The sequence below is a fragment of the Cynocephalus volans genome, chromosome 6 (assembly GCF_027409185.1).
Source record: "Cynocephalus volans isolate mCynVol1 chromosome 6, mCynVol1.pri, whole genome shotgun sequence".
Lineage (NCBI taxonomy): Eukaryota > Metazoa > Chordata > Mammalia > Dermoptera > Cynocephalidae > Cynocephalus > Cynocephalus volans.
This window is the reverse complement of record NC_084465.1, coordinates 59,023,968-59,049,076: the sequence shown is the minus strand read 5'-3', so window position 1 is coordinate 59,049,076 and position 25,109 is coordinate 59,023,968. Positions and strand designations below refer to the sequence as shown.

Below are 25,109 nucleotides of genomic sequence, written 5' to 3'. Positions count from 1 at the left end.
GCACATTGTTTTTATCCATTCATCTATCAATAGACATTTAGGTTGTTTCTGTATCTTAGCTATTGTGAATCGTGCTGCAGTGGACCTAAGTGTGATAGTATATGCCTATGTGTAGATAGATATAGATTAGATTTAGATATAGATATATGAGTACTGATAGATATACGGGGGTGATTAGAATTTGGAAAAGAGCATTCATTGGGGAAATTTTATTGTATTAATATTTTCGGGTAAAGGATTATTGACTTTTACTTTATGAGCTGAATCTACATGAGTTTGTTTAAAGAAATAAAGACTGTCACCATCAGGCCATTAAAACAATCTTTTTTCAATTATCTAGATGTTATAGGAGAAAGAATTGGGGGCTGAAACCATCTACATTAATCATAGCAAATTATTTGCATACATAGACACAGAAGTTATGTACTTTAATACTTAGAAATTGAAAATAATTATCAAAAATGATTACATGCTGATGCATCAGGATGAATTATTTTCCAATTATAGTGTAAGTTAGAGCTTCTGTGGAAGTGATTGATTGCTGCCACCACTTTCCCTGCTCTTGCCTGAGAGAGGTATGAATGTTATATGAGGCTTAAAGAAAACTCACATTTTACATGACTCTCCTTGCAAGTACACAGCCTCTTCTCTGAAATAGTGACTCCCCCCAAAATAGGAAAACATAAATGTCAGTGAGGAGTGTTTTTCATCAGTGAGAAAAGAAGCATCAAATTATGTTAAACAAATCAGTCTCTGCTGCTGAATACTCAAAATACAATGTGTTTTCACTGTAGAAATTTTCTTGAAAGGTTCAAAATTATGGAGCAAATATTCTGTATCCAAACCAACAAAGAAATACTTAACATGTTCTTTTTAACATTTTTTGGAAAGGAAAGAATTATTAGGACAAAGGAAGGGCCATTTAACAGAGGTTTCTTTTTTTTTTTTTAATATACATTCTTTCTCAGCATCAATATTTCTCATGGAATTCCTGTGCTTTCTGAAGTGTGTAAACACATGTGCATCTGAAGTTGAGCTTTGAGGATTATCCATAGCTGTACTAGGGCTACAATTGGTAGTGGAGACAGAAAGACAAAGTCTCCTTCTGGAGGACTCCACTAGAAAACTCTCTTTGATCCAGGTAGATTGTGCCCTTTTATAGAATTTAGAGAGATTTAAAAAAATTCTGTTTGCTGCCAAAGTTATTTATTTTGCTTTACAGTTTTGGGTAAAAGGAAAAGAGGTTCTTTCTGGTTGAACTGAATTGAACTTGATTATGTCTGTGCTGTTTTCAGATGAGGAGCAACCACATGAATCAATATGAATTTATTAGTATGAGACTAATAATATTGAGATATATTCAAGTATTTTTTTTATTGACCCACCATATCCAATTGGTTCTGCACAAGAAAAGTGACAAATACTCCTACTAACAAGTTTGCAGGCTGAGTCTAGAAGGCCACAGTAGACAAAGGTTATCAATTATTTCCAAGTAACTAGTTACTTTCATATTCTTTTTGAAATCACAATGACCACATTTTTAAAAATGTCTAAAATTATTCATAGATATGTAACCTCCTTAATTCATTATTCTTTAGCCATTTTTTAAAAATCTTATTTTTATTTGTACACAGTGATATTAGTCTGTTTTTCTACATTTTATTTTATATTTGGAATACTGATGTTGAAATTAGGAACATCATATATCTGATCTGAAAATGTGTTACACAAATATGTTTTTATAAATAAACTTCACCATTTTAAATACTCTACTTTTCAGAAAATCATTGAAATTATTTTTCACAGTATATCATGTAACTACACTTGTAAAATCTGAGAATGTAAGAACTGGAATGGATGATAGAGACTACATAATTCACCTTGGTTTTGCAGAAGAGAAAACGGATGCCCAGAATAATTAAATAACTTTCCCAATATCATATTGCCAAAAACAGCAGAATGAAAAGTGATGTTAAAGTTTTCTGGCCAGTCTTCTCTCTCTATTCTTTAATATTCCCTAACATTCATCTGAATGATATATACTGCTGAACTTCCTACCTAAAATTAACCTGCATTTATTTTTACATTATCTTCTGACATTCTCTCTTATCTGTTCTTTTAATAAGCAACCTAATTTCAGTAATATTTGTTTAAATGAGGATGTGATTATTTTTCTCTTTTCTACAAGCTTCCAGCTCAGAAATTTTCATTAGAAATCATATTTGAACACTTCTCACGGTACAGATGCTGTGATAAGTACTTACATTTCTAAAACAACAACATAATGTGGGTATTGTTTTCCAATTTTATAGGTAAGGAAAAGCTCAGTGAGGGTAAATGCATGTTCATGGTCTCACAGCTTGTGAAGTGATAAGATTGGGATTAAGCTAGACCTGCCTACCTGTAAATCAAGTCACTAATCTCCATATTGTTCTACCTTCAAAGTAATAAAAACAGACAACCAAACAGAACCTTACATTGTTTCCCCAGGGATTGATCTGTTCTCTGTGCAAGTAATAATGAAGTTTGAAAATGTACTACATTTTTCATTTCTTTTATTGTAATTCAGGGAAACATATCTTACTTTAATAAAAACATTGCTGAATAATTTGCTTGCTATGAAATGGTTAGGACCTTTACTGAAAGCCATTTTACGCTTCAGTTAAAATTTTTAAATAGATTATTTAAAAGAAAGAATGCCTTTGCTTTTACATTTTCTGCATCTGTATTGCTATTAAGATTGAATTCTAAGTTGTTCTTGCAGTAGAGACTTGTGTTGACATCATCATTGTTAACAAACACTACAATTTTCAGCATGTCATGCCTTCTTTAATTTTTTGGTTTTGACAGAATGTTGTATATACTTCCTTGAACAAAGAGTCAAGGCTAAACTCCTAACCTTATGATGATATCACTATTCCACAGTGTTAAGCCTGCAAATTCAAGGACGCACAAGGATACATTTACAGAATTCATACTTCAAGTGATTCTTCTGCCCTCTGGTGTCCAAATAAAATGTCTGAACAAGCCATATTTTGTTCAGGAGGACTTTTTCAATCATTTTTTACTTTCTGGATCTTAGTAATAAGAAGTTCCAAGTGAAATGGGAGAGTCCATCATACAGTGAGGGATACAGATCTGATATGGAAATCAAACTGAAGTCAGGCCGAAAATAGGCTGCTAGAAAACTCAGAATCTGGGGAAGATTTGTACAGGCAGAGGATTTCAATATTTATATTTGATTTATTTTAAGTGGTGTACTGTGTTGTCTTATTCTGTTGATGAGAGATTTTTACAATTTATGCATAAATGTAAAATACTAGTGAATGTTTACTCAAAAGTGAATTTCAGTTTTTAAACTATTCCCTTATCAAAGAGATGAGAATGAATTACTTCTTTTCGAAGTTCAAATATTTTTTAAATGTATGTTTTGCTACTCTTGAATCATTTTCCTACAGTTATTGACAATTTTTAATTGTCCAATTTTGTAAAAATAGCAATTCCTTTTTAAGTTCCATTTCCCCCCAAATGGTCAATGCTTTTACTGTTAAATTTTTAAGCTTTGCTTTAAAGATCAAAACTTACACATGAATTTGTTAACGAATGCTCCATTTTCTGGTAGGGAGTGAAAGAAGGTAATTATAGGTACTGTACTTCAATTTTATAACGTTACTGTGTGGACAGTGGTAAAGGATAAACACATTGTAGTTCCTATTAATAGCTTATGCACCAGCAAAACCTGTTCTTTCTTTGCAGATAAATACTAAAAAGAGGTGGTACAAAATGGTGGTTCTAAGCATTCCTGTGAATTTCTTGGTTCAAAAATTTGAAACAAAGCCATAAGTCAAGGACACCATGACATTAAAAAAAAAAAAAAAATCCTGGCAGTGTTTTTAAAGACGACTTCTCCCAGCAGTTCTGCTTCTTTCAGTATCTGATGCTAGAGATTTGAACAAATGCTCATTTTCAGCTCTAACTTACTTTCTGAATCTTTTTTTTCTCCCTGCCTCAGAGTGTAGGTTGTGGTTGGTTTTCTTTTGTTTAATCAATCAATTAATTTATTTTTATGCTAAGGAAAGAAACACTAAGGCACATGAAATATCAAAACCACTGAGCTAACCTCCTTCTTCCTGCTTACTGACCTTCCATGGTTTATTTGTGAATATAATGTGTCCTTTTAGTGAAAAAAAAAAAAAAAAGACAAAGTATTACAATATCCTTATAACTTGATTAAGAATGTCCTGTAAAACTTGATTAAGAAAAATATATTAAAATGTGCTGTAAAACTTGTTAAATCTCACATATTTTCTAAATAAGCATTTCCCCTCTCCAATTCTATTTTAGGAATTCAGATCTTTACAAAATCAACAAACTTTTTTTTTTTCAGAAATCATCTTCATGTATTAATCAATTAGCTATTTAATTTAACAGTCCACTACAAAAACAATGTTAAGCAATTTTTCAACTATCACCACATGTAAAATAATGAAATATCTCCCTCTCTATAACATTTCATATCTTTGTCTGAATGAGAAGTCCTGTCACGAACGACTCCTCACATGGGTTTTTCTCTGGAGAAAGTCAAAGGCAAAGGCCAAACAGGTTCCTCCCTTTGCTGCAGTGTCCTTATCGTTCGTCTTTCTGATATGAAATAAAACCTTCCAAACTTGGGATGTGCCTGTAGATATGTCTGATAGTCCTTATTTAGTCCCACTAAATTATTAGACTTTCTAAATTGTAAAAGACATTGAGAAATTACAAAGTTCTTTTTGATTCCAGGTCCCCTGGAAAGTTCATCTTAAGAAATACAGTACTTGACCAGCTCTGGGTCCTGGCATAACCTCCCTGCTCTAGAAAGGTCATTTTTACTCTATATCCAGGCATCACTGAGCTCACCTGAGATTTGTTCATGATTTTGCTTCACAAAAGCAAATCTTGGAGGGATTAGGTGATAGGCTAATAATACATAATGTCAATAATTGAGTCCACCTAGAAGACCAGATGAATGTAATGGTGCTTCAGGTAGAACTAGAATGATTGTTGACAAATTGCAACTTTTACCTTGGTTTATGTTCACAACAGCAGGCACTTGAGGTAACCCTGGAATCCACAAGCTCAAAACTCTTTGGGCACCCTGTTTTTCTTCCTACTCCACCTGAACTCTTTGGCTTGAACTTTGGCATAATCCTATATAACACATTCTTCCCATAGAGAGCTAATGGTTCTCAGAATCTTATGTCTTCATTAATCTCTTAAATTAGATCCCAATTATAAACTATGCCGGTCCTATTAAGTCAGAATTTTATTTTTTATATTGTACGAAAAAGATGTTTTAAGGTTGACTTCCATAAGTGTAATTGACCAAAGAAAAATACAGAATTCAAAAATAATATCCAAAACTTCCTCTTGATTCATATAGTGTTAGACTGTGATAGTCTTACCAAAGGAGACTGAAAAATATGAAATATAGTGGAAGAACTCCCTAAGTATCTCGCATTATCCCCATTTGTGTGCCTGAGGAATATGGCTAACATTTTGTTGTTATTGTTGTTGTGGTTTGTTTGGCTTTAAGGAAGACTTTCCTAATTAATTTAAAAATCTGTGGAAAACTGGGGAAATCTCATTTTATGCATCTCTGGCTTACTCATGCCTCCTCGTCATATTGAATTCACAGATTTATTTTCCCCTTAATATTTGTTCACCGCAAGGCCTTCCCCCTAGTGGAAAACAAACTATTACTTTGTCATCATCTCTCTAAATTACTGAAGATATCTAATTACATTTTTTCTAGGATTTTGGTTCTAGAAGGGAGAAGCAGAAGTGGGACTAGAATCTGGGCATCATGACTTCAAGTACTTAAAACTGGTGACACTGAAAGGGGCGTATGATAAAGCATGACTATCATCTCCCTTTCTCTATATTTGTATAGGTTACCTTTCTCTAATATGGTGACAGGCAACAGATTCTTAACGTGAATCGACCTTTCCAGCTACCTGTCAGCTTTCTTTCCCATAGGGCCAACATTTGCTTTTCAAATAAAGTCCTCTAAATGCCAGGCTAATTATTACATTCAATAGTGTTTTGCTTTTCTTGGTATATAAATTCCTCTAAAAGAAGGGAAATCTCAAAAGAGAGCACAAGATAGAGAAATAAATTTACGTCTGTATTGTTGCCTCTGGCCTTTCTAGCTCTGATATTTAATGTAGGGTCCTGCTTTGCCCGTATGGGTTACAGGCTGACTCTTAGGTGAATAAGCGGGTGATAAGATGGCACCCATTACGTTTGAATTTTTTACTACATAAATAAAAAAATCTGACTTCCTTTACACATTCAGTTTATTTTTCCCAGTTTGCTGAAAATGAAAGCCTGGTTCAGTCTTTCCTTGAGCCATGTCTTCTCCCACATTAGTCATTCCTCTGATTTGTTTAAAAGGAAACAGCAACCTGTAGAGAATTGCCTAAGGCAGCAGAGGGGGAAAACTTTTAACAGCTGTCTGGTGTCTTGCCAAGGGGCAAAGTTCTCTCATTGGATAAAAACCATTTTTCTCCTCTTATCCATTGCTTCCCACTCCACTACTGAAGGCCCTGTGCAAACACGCGGATCTGCCAAGCATAACATGCTCACACCTAGCCAGCCATCGCGGCTGTGACAGAGAGGTGCTGAACCAGGGCTGCTGCTGGCGGTTTACCCTTTCATCTCAGGGTTTGTCTAGGCAGGTTCTCTTTTCACTTCTACCCTTGTGCTGGGGTTAATGTTTCCAGCACTATACTGACATTTTAACATTTGGGTAATAGCTTTCTTCTTTTTTTTTTTTCTTTTGCTCAAATTTTAAACAGTCTTAGACTTTTTCAAAAATAGTAGGTGGAGACACAGAAGATAAGTTCTCTGATTTATTTCTTACGTTTACAAGTGCTAAAGTAGTGGAACTTAGGCAAATGTTAGAAAACTGGAGGGAGAAGAAATAAATGGTCACCTCTAGTATGTTCAGATGGTCTTGTTAATAGCTATTAAAAGTGCATTTATAGAGAGACAAAAGAAATCACTAGATTTTTAATACCTGGGATGTATAGCTGCAATTTTTCTAGAATTATTTGGAGGAAAATAAACAATTGAATATGACCGTTTGCTTTAGATGAAGCATTTCTCCACATTCTCTTTTTCCTTAAGAGAATTTTTCTTTCCTACTTTATTCTTACCTGCGTACATTGCTGGGCATCTCGAGTTATTTTTAGATCTGCGCGCTGCACAGCTGTATGATATCAAAGCAAAATTTCCACTGGTTTGAATGTACTAGAATAATATTTGGTTCAAACTGTACTATCTTAAACCTCAGGGAGTAACTCTACCAAATCATTTTCATTTGTACAAGCACAATGGAGAGTCAGACCTGAGAGATCATGCATAGCAAGTGAGAGGATAAAGATCTTATCCAAATACTGGCTGTATGCCATGAGGAAAAGCAGCCATAAGAAAAAATATATTTTCGAAGATCATTTTGTAATATCAATAGAAAACAGGTTTTCCTTCTCTTCTTTTTTTCTTAGATTTTACTACACTTAAACATTTTTGTCAGAGGAGGTGAGCAAGGATGAAAATTGTCATATTTATTTCTTTGCTAAATGTTCATATCTTTATTCAGCTATATTTTCTTACATTAAAATTTCTAATTATCAGAAATTGTGTCTTGAATGTCATGATTTTTTTTTTTTTTTAAATTTTGGCCACTGCATAACTACAGCTACAAAATCAAAGGAGAGTTTTTCTTAAGTTGGAGGTCTTTTTCAAAAATGTATTGCAGGCACAATCTTGCTTTATTTTTTATTTTAATGATAGGCCAACCAGATTGAACTGCAGGCATTATAAACTGTAAGCCCACTGTGAATGGCCTTTGACTGAGCTTCAAATATGCAGCCTGTAATTGGGCAAGAGCTTTGTATCATTTGAGCTCCATATCCAATTTGAGTCTCTGCTAAATCTATTTAATATAGGGTTCCTTCCATTACTGAGTTGACAGATTCCACTATGCTAAGGGCTAAGTGCTACACTGACTGAATACACAGACTTAGATCTTTAGACCAACACCTAGTGAAGAATGTACTAAATAAGTACCAAATGGCTAATATTCTAGGACTCTGCTAATCTGTTTGATACACACTTGGGACAAATAAATAGATATCAAGAAATAATCAGTTTCTTAATAACAGACTTTCAAGATTTTTGTGAAAGTTAAAGATATTCTCAAATTATTTATAGAAAATCATTAATTTTTTAGTACAACTTCTTTCTTTTTTTAGTACAACTTTCTTCTAATTCATAACGAGCCATTACTGATATAAATTGGGGGTTGGGATCATATATGTGACTAAGGCCAGGGCCTTCAGCTCCCTTAGAATGACCCTCTTGAATACTTCGACTGAGAAGTACAATGTGTTTTTGGAGCCTTGACATGATTCTAATTAGTGCCTAATATAAATGTCTCAGTTCAGTGGAGACTATGTTCCCGACTTGTCTAAAAACTAAAACAGGTAAAAGAAGCATTTTCTTACAAACTTTCTCAAATGTCATTTTCTTCTCTATGCCTCCATCAATCAACTAGTTTTCCATTCCAAAAGAATTCATTAGTCCTCTAATAATTCAAATGTGATAACGGAATTGCTCTATCTGAGGTAGCTTCCTAAATTACAATATATTGAAACATAAAATAGATTTATGTTGAGGAAGAGGATTTATTTTCTGAAGAAAAATTTTAAAAAGTCAAGTTGTAAAGCAATTCGTTTATTTTGGTATAAATGAAAATTTAATTTGTAGTAGGTTGAATTTTTTATTTTTGTACCACCAGGGGGCAGGTTATGCTAACTATTGATTTAATGGACACAAAAGCAGGTAAGAAGCAATTTTAGACAGGAGAGAAAAATTCCCTGAGGGTTTCTCCGTAGATCCTTTAGGAGAAGAGCTTTTGAATTGTTCAAAGTATAATTTTCACACCAGTTATTTTAAAAACTAGATAATTACAATTTCAAACTATTGAAGCTCTTTTGAAAGTGATTTTTGTGACTTGATTAGTTCCTTTTTATTTTTCATTAACATGGTTTCAGTTGTACTGAAATCTTAAATTTACTGAAAGGACATTGAAAATAATTGTTTCCCATTATTTATGTTCTCATGTTTACAGATTAGTTTTTTTTAACAGTTATTTCACCTTAAATTTCATGTATCTTCGTTAGAAACAATCTTCATAAGAAAAAAGTTCACTATGGAAACATTAGAAAATACCAATAAATAGATATAATTTAGAATATTTTCGAGGGAAAAATGGATTAAATATATTGAGGGTATTTATTTACCAGTACAGGTGATTCTATAGTAACTCTACTGTTCTTTCCTTTAATATTACCAACGATAAGCCTTAAAAAATTTATTGGAAGTAAGTGTAAATTTCTCAAGTGCATTAGCAATGTCTTTACCTCCTTCCACATTTTTTTTCAGTGTCCAAGTAAAACCTATGACCCACTGATTAAATCCACGCGAGATTTTCCAGATGATGTCATCAGTTTCATAAAACGGCACCCCGTTATGTATAAGTCAGTATACCCAGTTGCCGGAGGACCAACATTCAAGCGAATCAATGTGGATTACAGACTGACGCAGATAGTGGTGGATCATGTCATCGCAGAAGACGGCCAGTACGATGTAATGTTTCTTGGAACAGGTACGCTTGAACTAGGTGATGCTTTCTTTCGAAGGAATTTTTAATTATTAGACAAAAAACAAAAACATCAAAATGTTTATTAGTCAAAATCAAAATGAGTAACCATTAGCTAATGCTTTATCAGTGTTTCTTCAAATTGTATTTATAACACAGGCTCTTAATTGATCTAAATATCTCCCAGTCTCCTATTTGAGATTTCAAGGTATATTTGCTTATTACAGCTGCAGTGTGCCTGTTATAGATTAGGCGCTCAATACGTATTTGATGAATGTCTCTGGGCTAAAATTAAAAAAGTAAGGCAAAGCAATGTTTCTCTGTTTTCTAACTTCACCTTTCCCTGCCCCTATAGGGATATTTGATAAGTTCTACCCCAAAGGATCCCTTCTTCTGATTTTGAGAATCATTGACTCAGTTGACTTAAGATAGCTTTTGAAGAACATTAAGCATTACTTTGTAAAGGGGTTTAAATAGAAACTTCTTGGAGATTATTTTTCCTGTCCTTATATTTTGTGGGTTACAATTAATTTTGTAGATTAAAATAAATTTTGTGGACTCTTATTATTGGAGCTCATTGTATTTATTTTTTGTCTGCCCACTCAGTAATTATAAAATGATTAAAAAATAATTTTTACGGAAAGAGAACTATTGCTTACTTGGTGGGACTCAAAAACATGAACAAGTATTATCTAATAATGTCATGTGAATTCTGATGGCAGTATAACACGTATCATTAAACAAAATGCACTGCATCCTAGATAATATAATTTAATTAATCAAGCATTTCATAAAGAAATAGAAATTAATGTTTTTTCAAGAAATGGACATTTTAATTGGAATATGTTTTTAGGAGTGCAAAACAATTTTACAATAATTTTATATTTTAAAATGTATTGGTTTTACAGAAGTTAGGTTTATTGGGAAGCATGTGTGTGACAGACTCAGAGGGACTTTGGACACCAGTTGTCAAACCTGTTTATGTTACACATGGCAATTCCAAGGCCTGGAAAAATAAGGGATGTACCCAAGACTACAGAGATGGCTATTAAAAGGTCAAGACTTGAAATGATTAGTTTGTTATTAATTTTCATGAGTTTAACACTGAATTTGCACTGTCCACCCAAAGTTCATTCATTCCTGTCTTTCAATTCACTGTCATAAGTGTCATTCAGCCACTAGATGGTACTACCTAACTTTTATTGAGAAAATTAAAGCACTACTAAGATAAATAGGTAGCTATTCAATTTTGGCATTTGGAAGACGCATACTTAATATTTCTCAGAGATTCCAGAGTCATTTAAGAGTTATTTTGTGGAAGCAGAGTTATTGCTATCTATGTTACTATACTCCAACTCCAGTGCTCAGAACACTAGAATTTTAAACACGACAGTATAAAAATATCTATTCTGTATAAATTAATTTCAAAGTGGGATATTTTCTTTTTCTAAAGTGTGTTTTTGATTCTCTTGCTGTACGAAGATACTTCAAAAACTTTGTAGAAAAATAGAATTAAAAGATAATATGAATCTTCCCACAAACTTTTTTTAAGTACACTGGTATAGGCCTATTGAGATTATCTGTTTCTTCCTGTGAAGTGTTGGTAGATTCTATCACCTTGTAGAACTGCAATATAAGATGCTGTATTTAAGACATCTTTTCTAAATGTCAAATTTTGGTATACATGATTAACCTTGCATTGTATTTTCCTGTGTTATGTACTTTTATTCAAATGTATTGGAACAATCCAGTCAAACCCTTTTTGGGAGGATTTGTAGTATTTTTTTCTTATCAAGAAACCTATATTTCACTTTCATATCAAATCATGCTATCTTGTCTCTACTTCAGCAATTTCTCTGTCAAATACTTTAAAAACGCAACAATCATTTTAGAAAAAATTTCAACAGTATTCTTTGGCACTTCTGGGTTCTTGGAATACCTTGGGTTTTGCATAAAAATGTATTCTCACTTATTGTACAGGTCACTGTTTCACAGCTCTTCATGTTATGTTGCATTCTACTTCATTGCAATTCATTTTCCAGTTTACAGGCTTATTATACAGCCACAAAAACTAAGGTTGCTGCAGGTTGTCCTAAAAATAACAAAAGATTTTATATGGTAGCATAATAGAATAATATTAAAATCATTTGCTATATATATTTTTTTACACTTGAAACATAATCGATTAAACCTATCTATAGGGTACAGAGTTGACTATTGGTATTTATGTGCGTGATGATCGAATCAGTATTCTTAGCATGTTCATCTTTACAAATTGTTATTATTCTTTGTGTCCATTATTCAGTTCCTCCCTAATTCTCCTCCTGCTCCCCCTTTCCCACCTCTAGGGACCATAGATCTGTTCTCTCCTTCTGAATGTTCAATGTATTATTATGATTTGCTTCTTTCTTTCTTTCTTTCTTTCTTTCTTTCTCTTTCTTTCTTTCTTTCTTTCTTTCTTTCTTTCTTTCTTTCTTTCTTTCTTTCTTTCTTTCTTTCTCTCTCTCTCTTTCTTTCTTTCTTTTTTCTTTCTTTCTCTCTCTTTCTTTCTTTCTCTCTTTCTTTCTCTCTCTCTCTCTTTCTTTCTTTCTTGCTTTTATTCATTCATTCATTCTTAGCTCACATTTATGAGTGAGGACATGTGGTATTTCTCTTTCTATGCCTGGATTGTTTCACTTAACATGATTTTCTCCAAGCTCATCCATGTTGCTACTAATGACCAAATTTCATTCATTTTTTATGGATTAGTAGCATTCCATTGTGAATATGAATACCACATTTTTCTTATCCAGTTATCTGTTGATGGACATTTAGGTTGGTTCCATGTCTTGGCTATTGTAAACAGAGCTGCGATGAACATGGGAGTGCAGGTATCCTTCAACATGATGATTTCCATTCCTTCGGGTATATACACAGGAGTGGGATTGCTGGATCATATGGTAGTTCTATCTGTGGTTGCTTGAGAACTCTCCATATTGTTTTCCATGATGGCTGTACTAATTTACAGTGCCATCAACAGTGTAGAAGTGTTCTCCTTTCTCTGCATCCTCACCACAATTTCATATTCTCCCTCCTTTTCATAATAGGCAGTCTAACTTCGGTGAGATAATATCTCAATGTGGTTTTGATTTGCATTTCCCTGAATTTCAGTGATGTTGAGCATTTTTACATGTGTCTGTTTGCTATTTGTATGTCTTCCTTTGAAAAATGTCTATTCAGCTCTTCCTTTTTTTTAAGTGGATTATTTGGTTTTGTTACTGTTAAGTTGTTTGAGTTACTTCTGTATTCAGGATATTAATCCCTTGTCAGACATGTAGTGTGCAAATATTTTCTCCCATTCTATAGATGGTCTTTTCACTCTGTTGATTGTTTCCTTTGCTGTGCAGAAGCTTTTAAGTTTGATATAGTCCCATTTGTTTATTTTTCCTTTTGTTTTGCTTATGCTTTGGGGATCTTCTTTATTAAGTCTTTGCCCAGTCCTACATCCTGAAGTGCTTCTCATATGTTTCCTTCCAGGAGTTTTAGTTTCAGGTCTTATATTTAAGTCTTTAATCCATTTTGAGTTGATTTTGTTATATGGTGAGACATATGGATCTAGTTTCATACTTCTACACATGGATGTCCAGTTTTCCCAGCACCATTTACTGAAGAGGCTGTCCTTTCCCCAGTGTATGTTCTTGGTGACTTTGTTGAAGATCAGTTGGCTATAAGTACATGAATTGATTTCTGTGTTCTCTATTATGTCCCATTGATCCATGTGTCTGCTTTTATGCCAGTACTGTGCTGTTTTGGTTACTACAGCTTTGTAGTATAGTTTGAAGCCAGGTAACATAATGCCTTTGTTTTTTTTTTTTTTTGTTTTTGGTTTTGTTTTTCCTCAGGATTGCTTTGGCTATTTGGGGTCTAATTTTTCTATAGGAATTTTAGGATTGCTTTTTCTATTTCTGTGAAGAATGTCTTTGGTATTTTGATGGGGATTGTATTAAATGTGTAGACCACTTTGGGTAGTATAGACATTTTCACAACATTAATTCTTCCTTGTATTGTCTTTTAAGTGGAACTAAAATAATTTTAAACACAACTTCAGTTACTAGCACATTAATAGTGATTTTGAAGGTAGAATACATTTGTAGAGTGAGCTACAATTTCCTCAGGTAGATAGCCTCAATGATTTCTTGTCCATTTGTTGACATTATTAAAAGAATGTATATCTTATATCTTGCCTTATATGTTGAATTGAATATAATAAGCACCAAATGTATATTAGTTGCAGAGAGAGAGAGAATTAGTTTTCCACCTCTGTTATCATTTCAACCAATGTTTAAATCTGATATATATATTCCTTTTGTTAAGAAAATACTATGAGTATATTTTAATATTCTCTTAATAAATATGTTTTCTACTAGCTAAAAGCTATAATATTTCTGAAGGGAAAAATATATACATTAAGCTTCAATTTTTTGCATGCTTTATTTAATCTGGTTCTTTGAAAGGCATTTAAAGAAAAGTGAAGGGAACGATTTGAAGGATTCTAGGAATATGCTTAGAACTAAATATTGAAATAGAAACAGCAGGATAATGGGTTATGTTTTTTTTTTTTTTTAAGACATTGGAACCCTCCTAAAAGTTGTCAGCATTTCAAAGGAGAAGTGGAATATGGAAGAGGTAGTGCTGGAGGAGTTGCAGATATTCAAGGTAAGCCTCAATCCAGGGTTCCAAGAGAAGAGATGGTGAAACTGAGTAGTCCTAGTTACAAGCACACTTATTTTAATACATCATCACTTTTCCTGGAGGGGTCTTTGAAATTTGCTCCTTTATTTTTCTTTTCCCTAAGCAATGAAAAACGTGTCATAAGTTACTAAGAATGGGATTCACCTTCCTCTATAGAATAGCACGAATCCAAAACTCCTGGGATTGCCTCTCATTACTGCATTCTCTAAGCATAGAGTCAGACAAATTGCTACATTAAATAAAATCCTAGGATTGCTTTTACTATCCAGATACTTTTCTACTTTATAAATTTTACTTTCAATTTTTCCCCAATTGAATTTGAGAAAACTGGAAGAGTGTATAAATCATGCACATCTGATTTTTTTGAAAAGAAATTAAAAAAAAAAAACAAGGCTTGCATGATAATGAGTCTTCATATATGTTCAATTCCTCTGACCTGACAAAAGGAGTTAGTAGATCTAAAACAACAGTTCTCCAGGTTCTGAGAATGTTTGACTTTTTTTTTTTTTTTACCAATAAATTTGAATTGTGGCATTCTTTGTAGATCCCAATGAAATTTAATTTAAAATTATTTCTTGAAAATAATATTAGAAATAATATTGTATATCTTAGAAAAGCTTTGTAAAATACATGCTGTCTTTGGTAACATTTTTGTTGAGACAGTTTATTAAAATGGACTTTTTGCTTATAAACATCTATTACCTTAAAAGAGACTAGAGCCCTCCCCTGTAAGGGGTTCAGGTTAATTAAGATGCTGGGTTGTGCAGGATCCTGTTTACATTGTGATGATAATAGTGGTCAAGGAGTTAACAAGAACAAGACCTGCTATCTGGCCTCTACCAAAACAAACCCTTGGGTGGTTCCTAAGGGAAAGGCAGATGTCAAATATAAGTGTGAACCCAGAGGCCAAAAATAAAGTCCTCATAACACACACAGGCACATTATAATGAGTCTCATTCAGTGGTTATTAGAGAGAGGTCAAAATGAACTGTTTGGATTCCACTATTTTTATTTCGTTTTTTAAACAGCTTTATTGAGGTATGAAAAACTGCACCATATTTAATGCATATAATTTGATGAGTTTGGCCATGTTCTTTCAAAATTCATAACAAAAAAATTATTGGATAGAATTTTCTCACTTAAAATTTTCTTTCATATATTTTCTTAAATCTTTGACATCTGCTACTGTTTGTCAACTGATAAATATGGGCTGGCGAGAAATGGATGAATAGTAGATAATAAAATTTTTATTAAAGATCTTGTCGTTTTTGGTTTGATAGATGTTGGATTCATGTTTCTGATTTTATCTTTCATGCATAGAGCCATATTTTCTACAAATAAAACTGACCTTAGTTCATATCACGAAATTATGACCATCAGTGTCTTATAGTGTTCTGTAAAGAATATGGCCATCCACAGGTGCACTATAACTTTTCAGAACTCTCTTATTTAAACAAGTTTTGAACTACTGGGCTAAGTAAGACCAGAAAGAGGTAATAAATAATTATTTAGATGTTCTTGTCAACACTAGTTTGAATTACATGGAAGCAGTTAAGATAAGCAGATTTAGAAGAAGAAAACTTACTTGTGGGTAACTGGGAACAATTTTCAATGCAGTGTTTCCTCATACATTTAGATAGTTTTTCCTTCATAAGATACTTTAAAATAATTATTTTCACCATTTCTATTAAGGTAGAATCACTACATATTGGAAGAAAATAGTCTACAATAGGATTCTTTTTCCCCCTATATAAAAGAGCCTTGATGTTTAGTTCAGTAATCTTTGGTATAAGATAAAAATATATTGATTAATATTAAAGCCTGTTAATGATTATCTGTATTGACATTTAATTTCTATTTTCAGCACCCATCAATCATCTTGAACATGGAGTTGTCTCTGAAGCAGGTACTTTCTAATTTTTGAGTAAAAATTAACCACAAAAGCAACAGGTTGCTTGAATCAAAGTTTATGTGAAAGAAAATACATTGAAATTGGAAGTTAAATTGTAAATAATGTAAAATGTTTTAGATTATTTGTTTCTCTTGTAATTGATTAATTGATTAGAAGGATTTCTTTTACTTTCTTTCTTTTTTTTTTTTTTTTGCCTTGCCCTAGAAGAAATGGAACCAAATTTGATTAATTGAACACTATATTCTCCCCTTCCTTTGGCTCTTAAAAACTGAGCTCACTTTTCTAATTTCACAAGGATGTCTTTCTCTAAAGACCATAAGAAATATCCACCATAACCATTAAAAAGAGATTCTAATCAGAGAGTATAGGAGTTAGAATATGGACGGTGTTGGCAAGTGACCAGTGGTCAACCTTTAACATACTGCTTAATATCTGACTCTCAGAATCAATTTCCTCAACAGTAAAGTTAGAAAAACAATATCCACCTCCTAAGTGTGTTGTGAGTTTAAATAGGATGCTGCATACGAAGTTCTAAACAGAGAGATGGCACATTATAAATATAAAGTATATCGTAGCTAATTACACTAATGGTAATAACATTTAATATGATTTTACAGTCCCTGGTACTCCAAATCCCAATAGACTCAAACGATTCAGACTTGCATTACCATTTCTATATGCACCCCCAAGATTTGAGAAAGTCATATGATAATATGTTTAACATTAAGGCATTGCTAAAATAGTCTTAATCGACTATGTCTAGCATGGCAGAGCACTAGCATTAGGGAAAGGTTTAAATAGGTTTCTTCTTCAGGTCTTCTCCATTAATTTGCTTATTAATTTACCATTTGTTTCTTGAAAGCCTGCTACTGTGTTTGGAGGGTACAGAAATGAATGCATGACATAGCCATTACCCTCCAGAAGCTCACAATGGAGATGAGAGACAAAAGAACATGGTAACAATTCAGAGTAATAATAGAGGTGTATACTAGAGAGACAGAGGAGAGAAAGTAGCCTGGAAGGGAGCCAGAAAGAACAGGAGAAAAGAGCTAAAAGAAGAGACAACAACCTGAGCCATGAAGGATGTTGTAGTTAACCTGGTAAGGGATGGAATGATAGAGTATGTGCCAAGTAGAAGGAGAGAACATTCACAAAGGTGTGAAGAGTGAGAGACTACAGCTTATTGTAACAAATTTGTGTACAATTGGAGCAAGGGGCATATGTGTTTTCGAGGGGTAAGAAGCCAGAAATGAATCTGGAAAAGTAAGCCAAAGCAGGAGAAAGCACATCCTTCTATATCCTCCTGAGAAGTTTAACAATTTATGTTAAGGACAATGAAAACTATTAAAAAATTTAAGCAGGAGGATGTCATGATAATGTTTTTCTTTCTAGAAAGATCAGTCTAGTGTGGCAGTGAGGAAGATGGATTGGGACCTGGGGTAGAGGTGGGAATTGCTGAGAAAAAAGGGCTGAAGCCAGCAGAAATAGTTAGAACATTTATAAGTAGTCCAGGAAAGAAATGATAAGAACTGAAGCAAAGGTAATAGCTGTGGAGAGGAAGAGGGAAAAATAGATTAGAAAATTCTATATGAGAGAATGAATGTGAAATGGTGACAGGTTGAATGTGTCAAAAAGAACATTCAAAGACAACTCCCAGATTTATTTCTTGGGTGCCTGGGTGAGTGATCATGGTGCCTCTTGCTAAGCTAGAGCAGGAGTAGTAGATTTGGGGGAATTATTATGTTCACGTTTTTATTATTTTCCAAATACCTCTGAGTCCTTGTACGATAAAATGGGTAAAGAAATGAGAATAGCAAAGAGGGAAACACAACATCTAATTCAAATAAAGGAATCCCCCAAAAGACGAATTCTTAGGCAGAAATAAAGAGGAAAAACAGGAGAAAGTAGAGAAAGTTTCAAGGAGGGTATAATCATTAGTGAAACAACTACTAGACAGAGTTCATTGCATTGAGCAACTCGAAAGTCTTGACTAACATTTAATGGGTAGCACAGGTATAAAACAGATATCTGTAGGCTGAATACACATATATTACTTATGCCAATATCTATTTCTAAGATGTTCGTCTTTCATTGAAAGCTTTCCATGGCCCACTAGGGTTGAGCATGAGTTATTTGAAGGTACAGACTATAGCTTAGGCACTTGCATCATCCCACCCCCTCCACCACCACTACCACAGACACGCAAATGAATGCATATAGGGAGCAGTGCATTAATTTCAGGACTTATTTTTTAAATGAAATTTCATTTTATGTTTCATTCAATATCCTTCAGCCTTTCACTTGTGATATGGTAATCCCTAAACCCTGCTTAATACTTTCTTCATAGTGATACCAAATACCTTCTGTTCCACTTATAGCCCATGTTCTTTCAGAGATCAATACTTCATTAGCAAATGAAATGATTAATTCAAAAAAATTTATGTAAATCTCATCTCTAATGAGATGAGCCATGGCAGAGGAAGACCATCAGTTTTGCCTATAGCATCTGTGCTTGATGTAATCTACCAAAGAATATTTTCTACTACTGAAGAAATTTGACATCTTAATTCCTCAGTATAGCAGCTGGGTTTTGACCTTCTTAAATTACTGCCAAGCATACTCTAGTTGTATAGAATGCTGTCCATTTCAGTACTGACTTCTTCAAACCACCATCCCACCAGGAGTAGAAGGGAATTTTATTATTTGTTATGTTTCTGTACAAGCATTAACAATACCAGGACACCAGAGGAAACAGATTTAAATCTGTCACATGGTCTTCGAGAAAGGGAAGTTCTTAAGACTAGTCTGAAAGAGGCTTCTAATTCATTTGTTTTGCCTGATTTGCAGCAACAATTGTACATTGGTTCCCGAGACGGATTGGTTCAGCTCTCCTTGCACAGATGCGACACTTATGGGAAAGCTTGTGCTGATTGTTGTCTTGCCAGAGACCCCTACTGTGCCTGGGATGGAAATGCATGCTCTCGATATGCACCCACTTCAAAAAGGTGAAAGGCACATAGAGTTTTTGTGAAGCTTTCTTTTCCAGAAGACAAATATCTCAAACAAATGCCTTGTCTTACAGTTTAAGCCAAAGGGAAAATATTTCTTGCAATCGGTCCATGCAAGGAATATTAAAATTAAAATGTTTTATAGTTTCACATCAAACTAAATTTTGAAGCAGGATATAACAGATGTTCTGAAATTTTGACATGTGGAGCTAAAAAAGTTGATAAATTCTTTATGTTAGCTTCCTTCATTTATGTCAAAGACCGTTAAAACTTTGTCTTTATTCACTACTTTACTTTTCCTATTTTCTTCCTTCATATATCTAAATATGTATGAGTATATACTCATACCTCCGTACCATTTTGCAAGTAATTTATCAGTGCATGAGTTTGTAAAAGTGCAGATAATGTGAGTTTGTAAAAGTGTGGATAATGTACTGTCCACGATGTTTACCAGTGACTCGGTACAATTTTATTTTTATATTAATAACTCTAATTTCATCAATTCCTGCGACTCAGGTATACTTAAACAACAAACTGTTGGCCTGCTGTTTGTAGTTCGTTGCATATGTGCCCTTAAAAATAGCCAACAATTCCCAGCTAGGAATTTATTCTATACACACATGCAAAAGTGCTACAAAGTTATATACTCAAGGTTGTTCATTTCAGCACTGTTTTTCATAGCAAAATAACTAGAAACAACCTGGATGTCCATCAGTATGATTGAAGGTAGTTAAATATGATAATGATTTTAAAATGTGGGTTATAGTAACATTATTTTCTGAAGTATTGCTCCAGGTATATTTTCCTTTAAGCAAAATGTCAGCAAATTATATATGCTATATTTTTATTCTTTAAGTCTTTTTTTTTAAAATCAAAATAACAGGTGAGCATATGTTAGTCTCACTACCACATGAACATTTTGTTTTTTGAAATTTTACTCATTTGTCAAATTCTAAATTCTGGGAATCACAGATTGAATGTGTAGTATAATAGCAAATATTGCTTAAAATTAGTAGACATTTTAAATGTTCTGAAATCTCTGAATTATATGTAAGTGAGTAAATACAATTATTAGAAGTTAACAGTTAAAAGTCATTCACATTTTGTTATCGGTTCTGGCCAAAAGTGTACTTATCATAGTAGTCTTTGGGGAATGCTTTTGTAGAAGCTAAAAATCAAGAATGCTCATTAGCTGGTAATAAACCTTCAGTTTGATGAATTGACCCTGTTCCTTTAGAAGCCAAGATTTAAAAACATTCTTGACCTTATGTTCCTTATACCATCATAAATTTTTCTTCTTGTATTTCCCAAGATTGTATCTCTGATCTTACAGATATGCCACTGTGAAGTTTTCCCTTACCTAACGTATTTGTATGAGCCAAAAGATGTATACGATGAATGAATGTTTTATAAGGTTGTCATCTGGTCAGCATTGCCTTAAGGAGTACCCTAGATATTGCAGAAGGTTTACTGTTACTTCTCTGATCGCTGCAGTGGTAACATAAAATAGCCAAAGCAAATGAAAATATACTGAGTGTAAGCCATTTAGCTGTAGCAGATTTTTTCTATTTTTATACAATAGTTACTATTTTCTCTTAAAGAATATGTAACATAATGCAAAAGCCACTGTTATTGTTATTGTTATTATTATTATCACCACTATCAGAAAATCAGTGTGAGATATACGTCAGCCCATAGAAACAACATTTAGCCACTTATGCCATATCAAACTTGTACTTCTATTTCAAGAAAATCAGTGTGAGATATACGTCAGCCCATAGAAACAACATTTAGCCACTTATGCCATATCAAACTTGTACTTCTATTTCAAATGACAGTATATAATTTGTTGCTTAATCAAATCTGTGTAATAATGAATCTTTACATGTTAAGGTATTCTATATTTATGTGTACTTTCCTACCCACTACTTAAGTTCTTTTATATATTACTTTCTCAATTACTTTCCCAGTGACTGACTAAAAGAGGGTAGGAATAGTTATCTCCATTTTATATATATAAAACCTGGATTATATTTATATCCAATTGTTCTGTTGAATAATTTGTCAAAAATCAGAGAAAGAGAAAAGGATAACAGCTAAATAAAATTCAGGTCATCTTATTGGCAAAAAAGGATTTGTTTTATTAAGACTCTACTACCAGTAATATTTGGATTAATGTTTGGTTGATTGGAAAATTGACCTGCATTTAAGTTGAGCAGTAAGACAAGCATAGTTTTGCATCTGCCACTGTTAGAAGCATTAGATGTAGCCTTTCTATATTCCGATTATCATGCTTGAAGTTCTAATTTGTATAATCCTCTTTCCATAGGCGAGCTAGACGCCAAGATGTAAAGTATGGGGACCCAATCACCCAGTGCTGGGACATAGAAGACAGTAAGTATAGGTTTAATATGCTTTTTTCTCCCATTTAAAATGTTAAGCCTCGTGTTTGTGTGTCTTTTTATTAGATGACTTAAAACATCTATTATATAGGAAGATCTCATTTTGCTTAATGTTCTGGAAAAACAACAGGAAATTCTATGTCAACCTGTCTACATGCCTAAGTGAATAATCCTTTATTATATCATTATTTGTTTCATATGTCTTTTAAAATTCCTAAATCATAGCTTTTGTTTCTTTTTTACTGGCATATTCATCCTTGTAAAGTTTGAAAACTGCTATTAGGGATAAAGCGGGATATAGCCAAAAACATTTGGACAGTTAGAGTAAACTCAAAGAGACCTCTCAGAAAAGCCTGGTAAAAGTGTAGGTACTTACTGGAAAGAAGTTTTAGGTAGCCTATAATTTATTTGTATTGACTTATTAATTCATTGTATTCACTCAATCAGTAAATATTTATTAAGTGACTTTCATGTGCATGTAATTGTCCTGGGTATATTATGAGACAAAGAAACTCCTTAGGGAGCTTATGATTCTTTGGGGAGATGTCATAAGGCACAATTAGTGATAGGGGAGCTTAGTGAAAAGAGACATCACCAGAGGCTTTATCACTCAGAAAAAAATTAGTCGAATGGAAGATCTAGAATGTCATACTAGGAGAGGGGCAGGGTGGAGAATAGAGAGGAGGTGCAGTGAGTGAGTCTGAAAACAGAAAAAATTCAGTGAAAGTACATATTCCAGAACTTTAGTTACTTTTTGCTCTCAAGGGTGAAGGAAAGCACTTTTCTTCAGCGCGTTGTTAGTAACCACCCCACCAGTGATGGAAATAACTCAAATTTCATAGTCTATAACTGGTGGTCTAACAGTATTTTCTTGATTTAAAAACAAAACAGTTATTTTTAACTCATAACTTTGTTCTTTTGAAAACTAAGCTCTGGTTTAGAACAGTGTGTTTGGCTTCTTGTTCTAATGTGTCCACGACTCCCTGTCGTGTCCAATGTTTTATTTAGCCATCATTACCGTGTGCTGTGTATGCAATACTTCACATGTGCATATGAGACTTACCAGGGGCTGTTGTAGGTATTGAGGATACATCAATGAACAAAAAAGAAAACAATCTGTGTGTTTATGGAACTTATATTCAAGTGTGTGTTAGGGGAGGGAGCAGAGAGTAAACATAAAAACAAGTAGAATAAATGCTATGTCAGATGATGATAAATGTTACAGAGAAAGTGAAACACAGCCGCTGCCTAAGGCACTCACAATTACTGTCTCCACGTGACCATGTACCACTCTTGCTTACCACTACACACAGTCTATTTGAATCATCATCACCATCACTCTACCCAGGCCGTTCTTGTCAAGGTCACCAGCAGTCTTGCCTGCCACATTCAATGGCCAGTTTTCAGTTCCCGTGTTTACTTCATCTCTCATTCCATCTTCCTTGAAACACTTTCCTATCTTGACCTCCATGCAGTAGTGTGCTGGAGCCAGTTCATGTGGCTTCATGACAGCTAGTTGTTTACTTACTATTTAGCAATTTTGTGAGCTAGTTTTAAACCACTGGTGGCTTGAATAAGCCATGGTAGAGGTATTTACACCAGGAAAACCAGGCCTCTGTTTTCAGAGAAACCGTGCACAGCACACTTCTACTTCCACAGCACCGCATGCCCCCGGGTTGCCTCTTACCTTGCAGACTGCACCTTCTGAGTGTGTTAACCTTCCTTTTACTCCCACCTTCTAAATATTGGAGAGCTCCAAGTCACTTTTCCATTCTCTGCCTACTTATTCCCTAATTCCTTCAATTTCAATACCATCAGAGGCTATTTGATTCAGATAGTCCTAGTCCAGTTCTGAACTCTTCCCTATGTGCCTACTTCACAGTTTCACTTGAATGCCTAATTAGCATCTGAAACTTATGCCTGAGAAAGAATTCTGTCACCTTCTCCAAAGCCGATATATTGAGCAGTCTTGTTCACATTAACAAATAGCACCGCCATTCACCCAGCTGCTTAAGTCAAAAAGCAGCTAGGAGTCATGTTTATACTGTTCTTTCTTTCACATCCTATCACCAACTCTCCATAAGTCCTTCTGGCTCTGTGGCCAAACTCTACTACTTCTCGTCACCTCCATAGATGCCAACCTACCTGAAGCCACCTTACCTCTCCAGCAGCTGTTTCACTGGTCTCCTGCTTCCATGTCGGCACCCCTTCAGTCTGTACCCCATTTAGTAGCCAGAGTAATCTTTTTAAAAGCTTCAGTCAGATCGTGTCATTCCCTTACTTAAAATCTTTCACTAGTTTCTTAGAACAATGAGTAAAACATCCACAACCTTTACCGTGGCTTGTAAGATGCTACTTGACCTGGTTCCTGTTGTATTTTCTGACCCTCGCTCACATCACTGTTGCATGGTTCAGTCACTGGCTCTCTCTTTTTCAAAAGCACCAACCTACTTTCTACCTCTGATATGTTTGCATTTGTTATCCTCTGTATCTGAAGAACTCTTCTCTTCAGATGTTCACATAGCTATTTTCACATCATTTAATTCTATGGATAAATATTAATTCCTCAAAGACACCCTTCCTGACCACGCTATCTGAAATACCTTTCTGCCCTCCTACCTGATATTCCCTAATCTGCTTTATTTACTTTTTGTAGCAGATATGACCAGATACTATGTTCTTTATTTATTCACTTACTTGATTACTTTGTCACTGGGATGCAGGTTTCTTAAGGGCAGTGAGTTTGCCTGTCATATTCATCCCAGCAATTAAAACAGTGCCAGTATGTTAGGCACACAAGAATATTTGTGAAATGGATGGGTAAATGGAGGAATACTCAGATGGGTAGCATTTGAGCCATGCTTTAAGGAGAAAGTTAAATTTTATAAAGTAGATGAAGTAACAGAAATTAAAACTAGAGAGATCTGATACAGATTGAGTTAAATTTATGATGATCTCTGTGTTATTCTATGAAGTGTATATTTACTTCAGGCTATAAAGAGCTTTTCATGTTTCTCAGAAAATTTGTTTTTTCGAAGTAAAAGTAATTGACAACTAAACAAATAGATAATTGTTTGGAATAGGAGAAGCTAGAGGAAGAGAATCAATTGTGGGACTTAAAGTAGAGATCATGAGGGTATTTACAAGCTAAAGCACTTTGTTTTTAATGGAGAGAGAGGGCAGATTTGGATAATAATTTGTAGTAAAGAAGAAAGGAGATGACTTGATTCTAATCCACCGTAAATGTGTAATGCACTTTAGTAGGAAATCAAGTCTTGAATAATTGGCAGATAGATGTTTCTTTTCTTCCTTCTTTTCTTTCTTTGTTCATTACTTAAATTGTTAAATGCTAT

The 25,109-nt window shown here is 33.9% G+C and overlaps 1 protein-coding gene across 1 annotated transcript in view; it reads left to right on the top strand.

Moving 5' to 3' along the window:
- Positions 1-25,109, top strand: part of SEMA3D (semaphorin 3D) — a 124,448-nt gene that overhangs the window by 89,632 nt on the left and 9,707 nt on the right. The window contains exons 11-15 of the mRNA XM_063100692.1: positions 9,487-9,709; positions 14,310-14,398; positions 16,299-16,340; positions 19,194-19,351; positions 21,684-21,748. Coding sequence (XP_062956762.1) covers positions 9,487-9,709; positions 14,310-14,398; positions 16,299-16,340; positions 19,194-19,351; positions 21,684-21,748 — 577 coding nt within the window. The remainder of the gene's footprint in view (positions 1-9,486; positions 9,710-14,309; positions 14,399-16,298; positions 16,341-19,193; positions 19,352-21,683; positions 21,749-25,109) is intronic.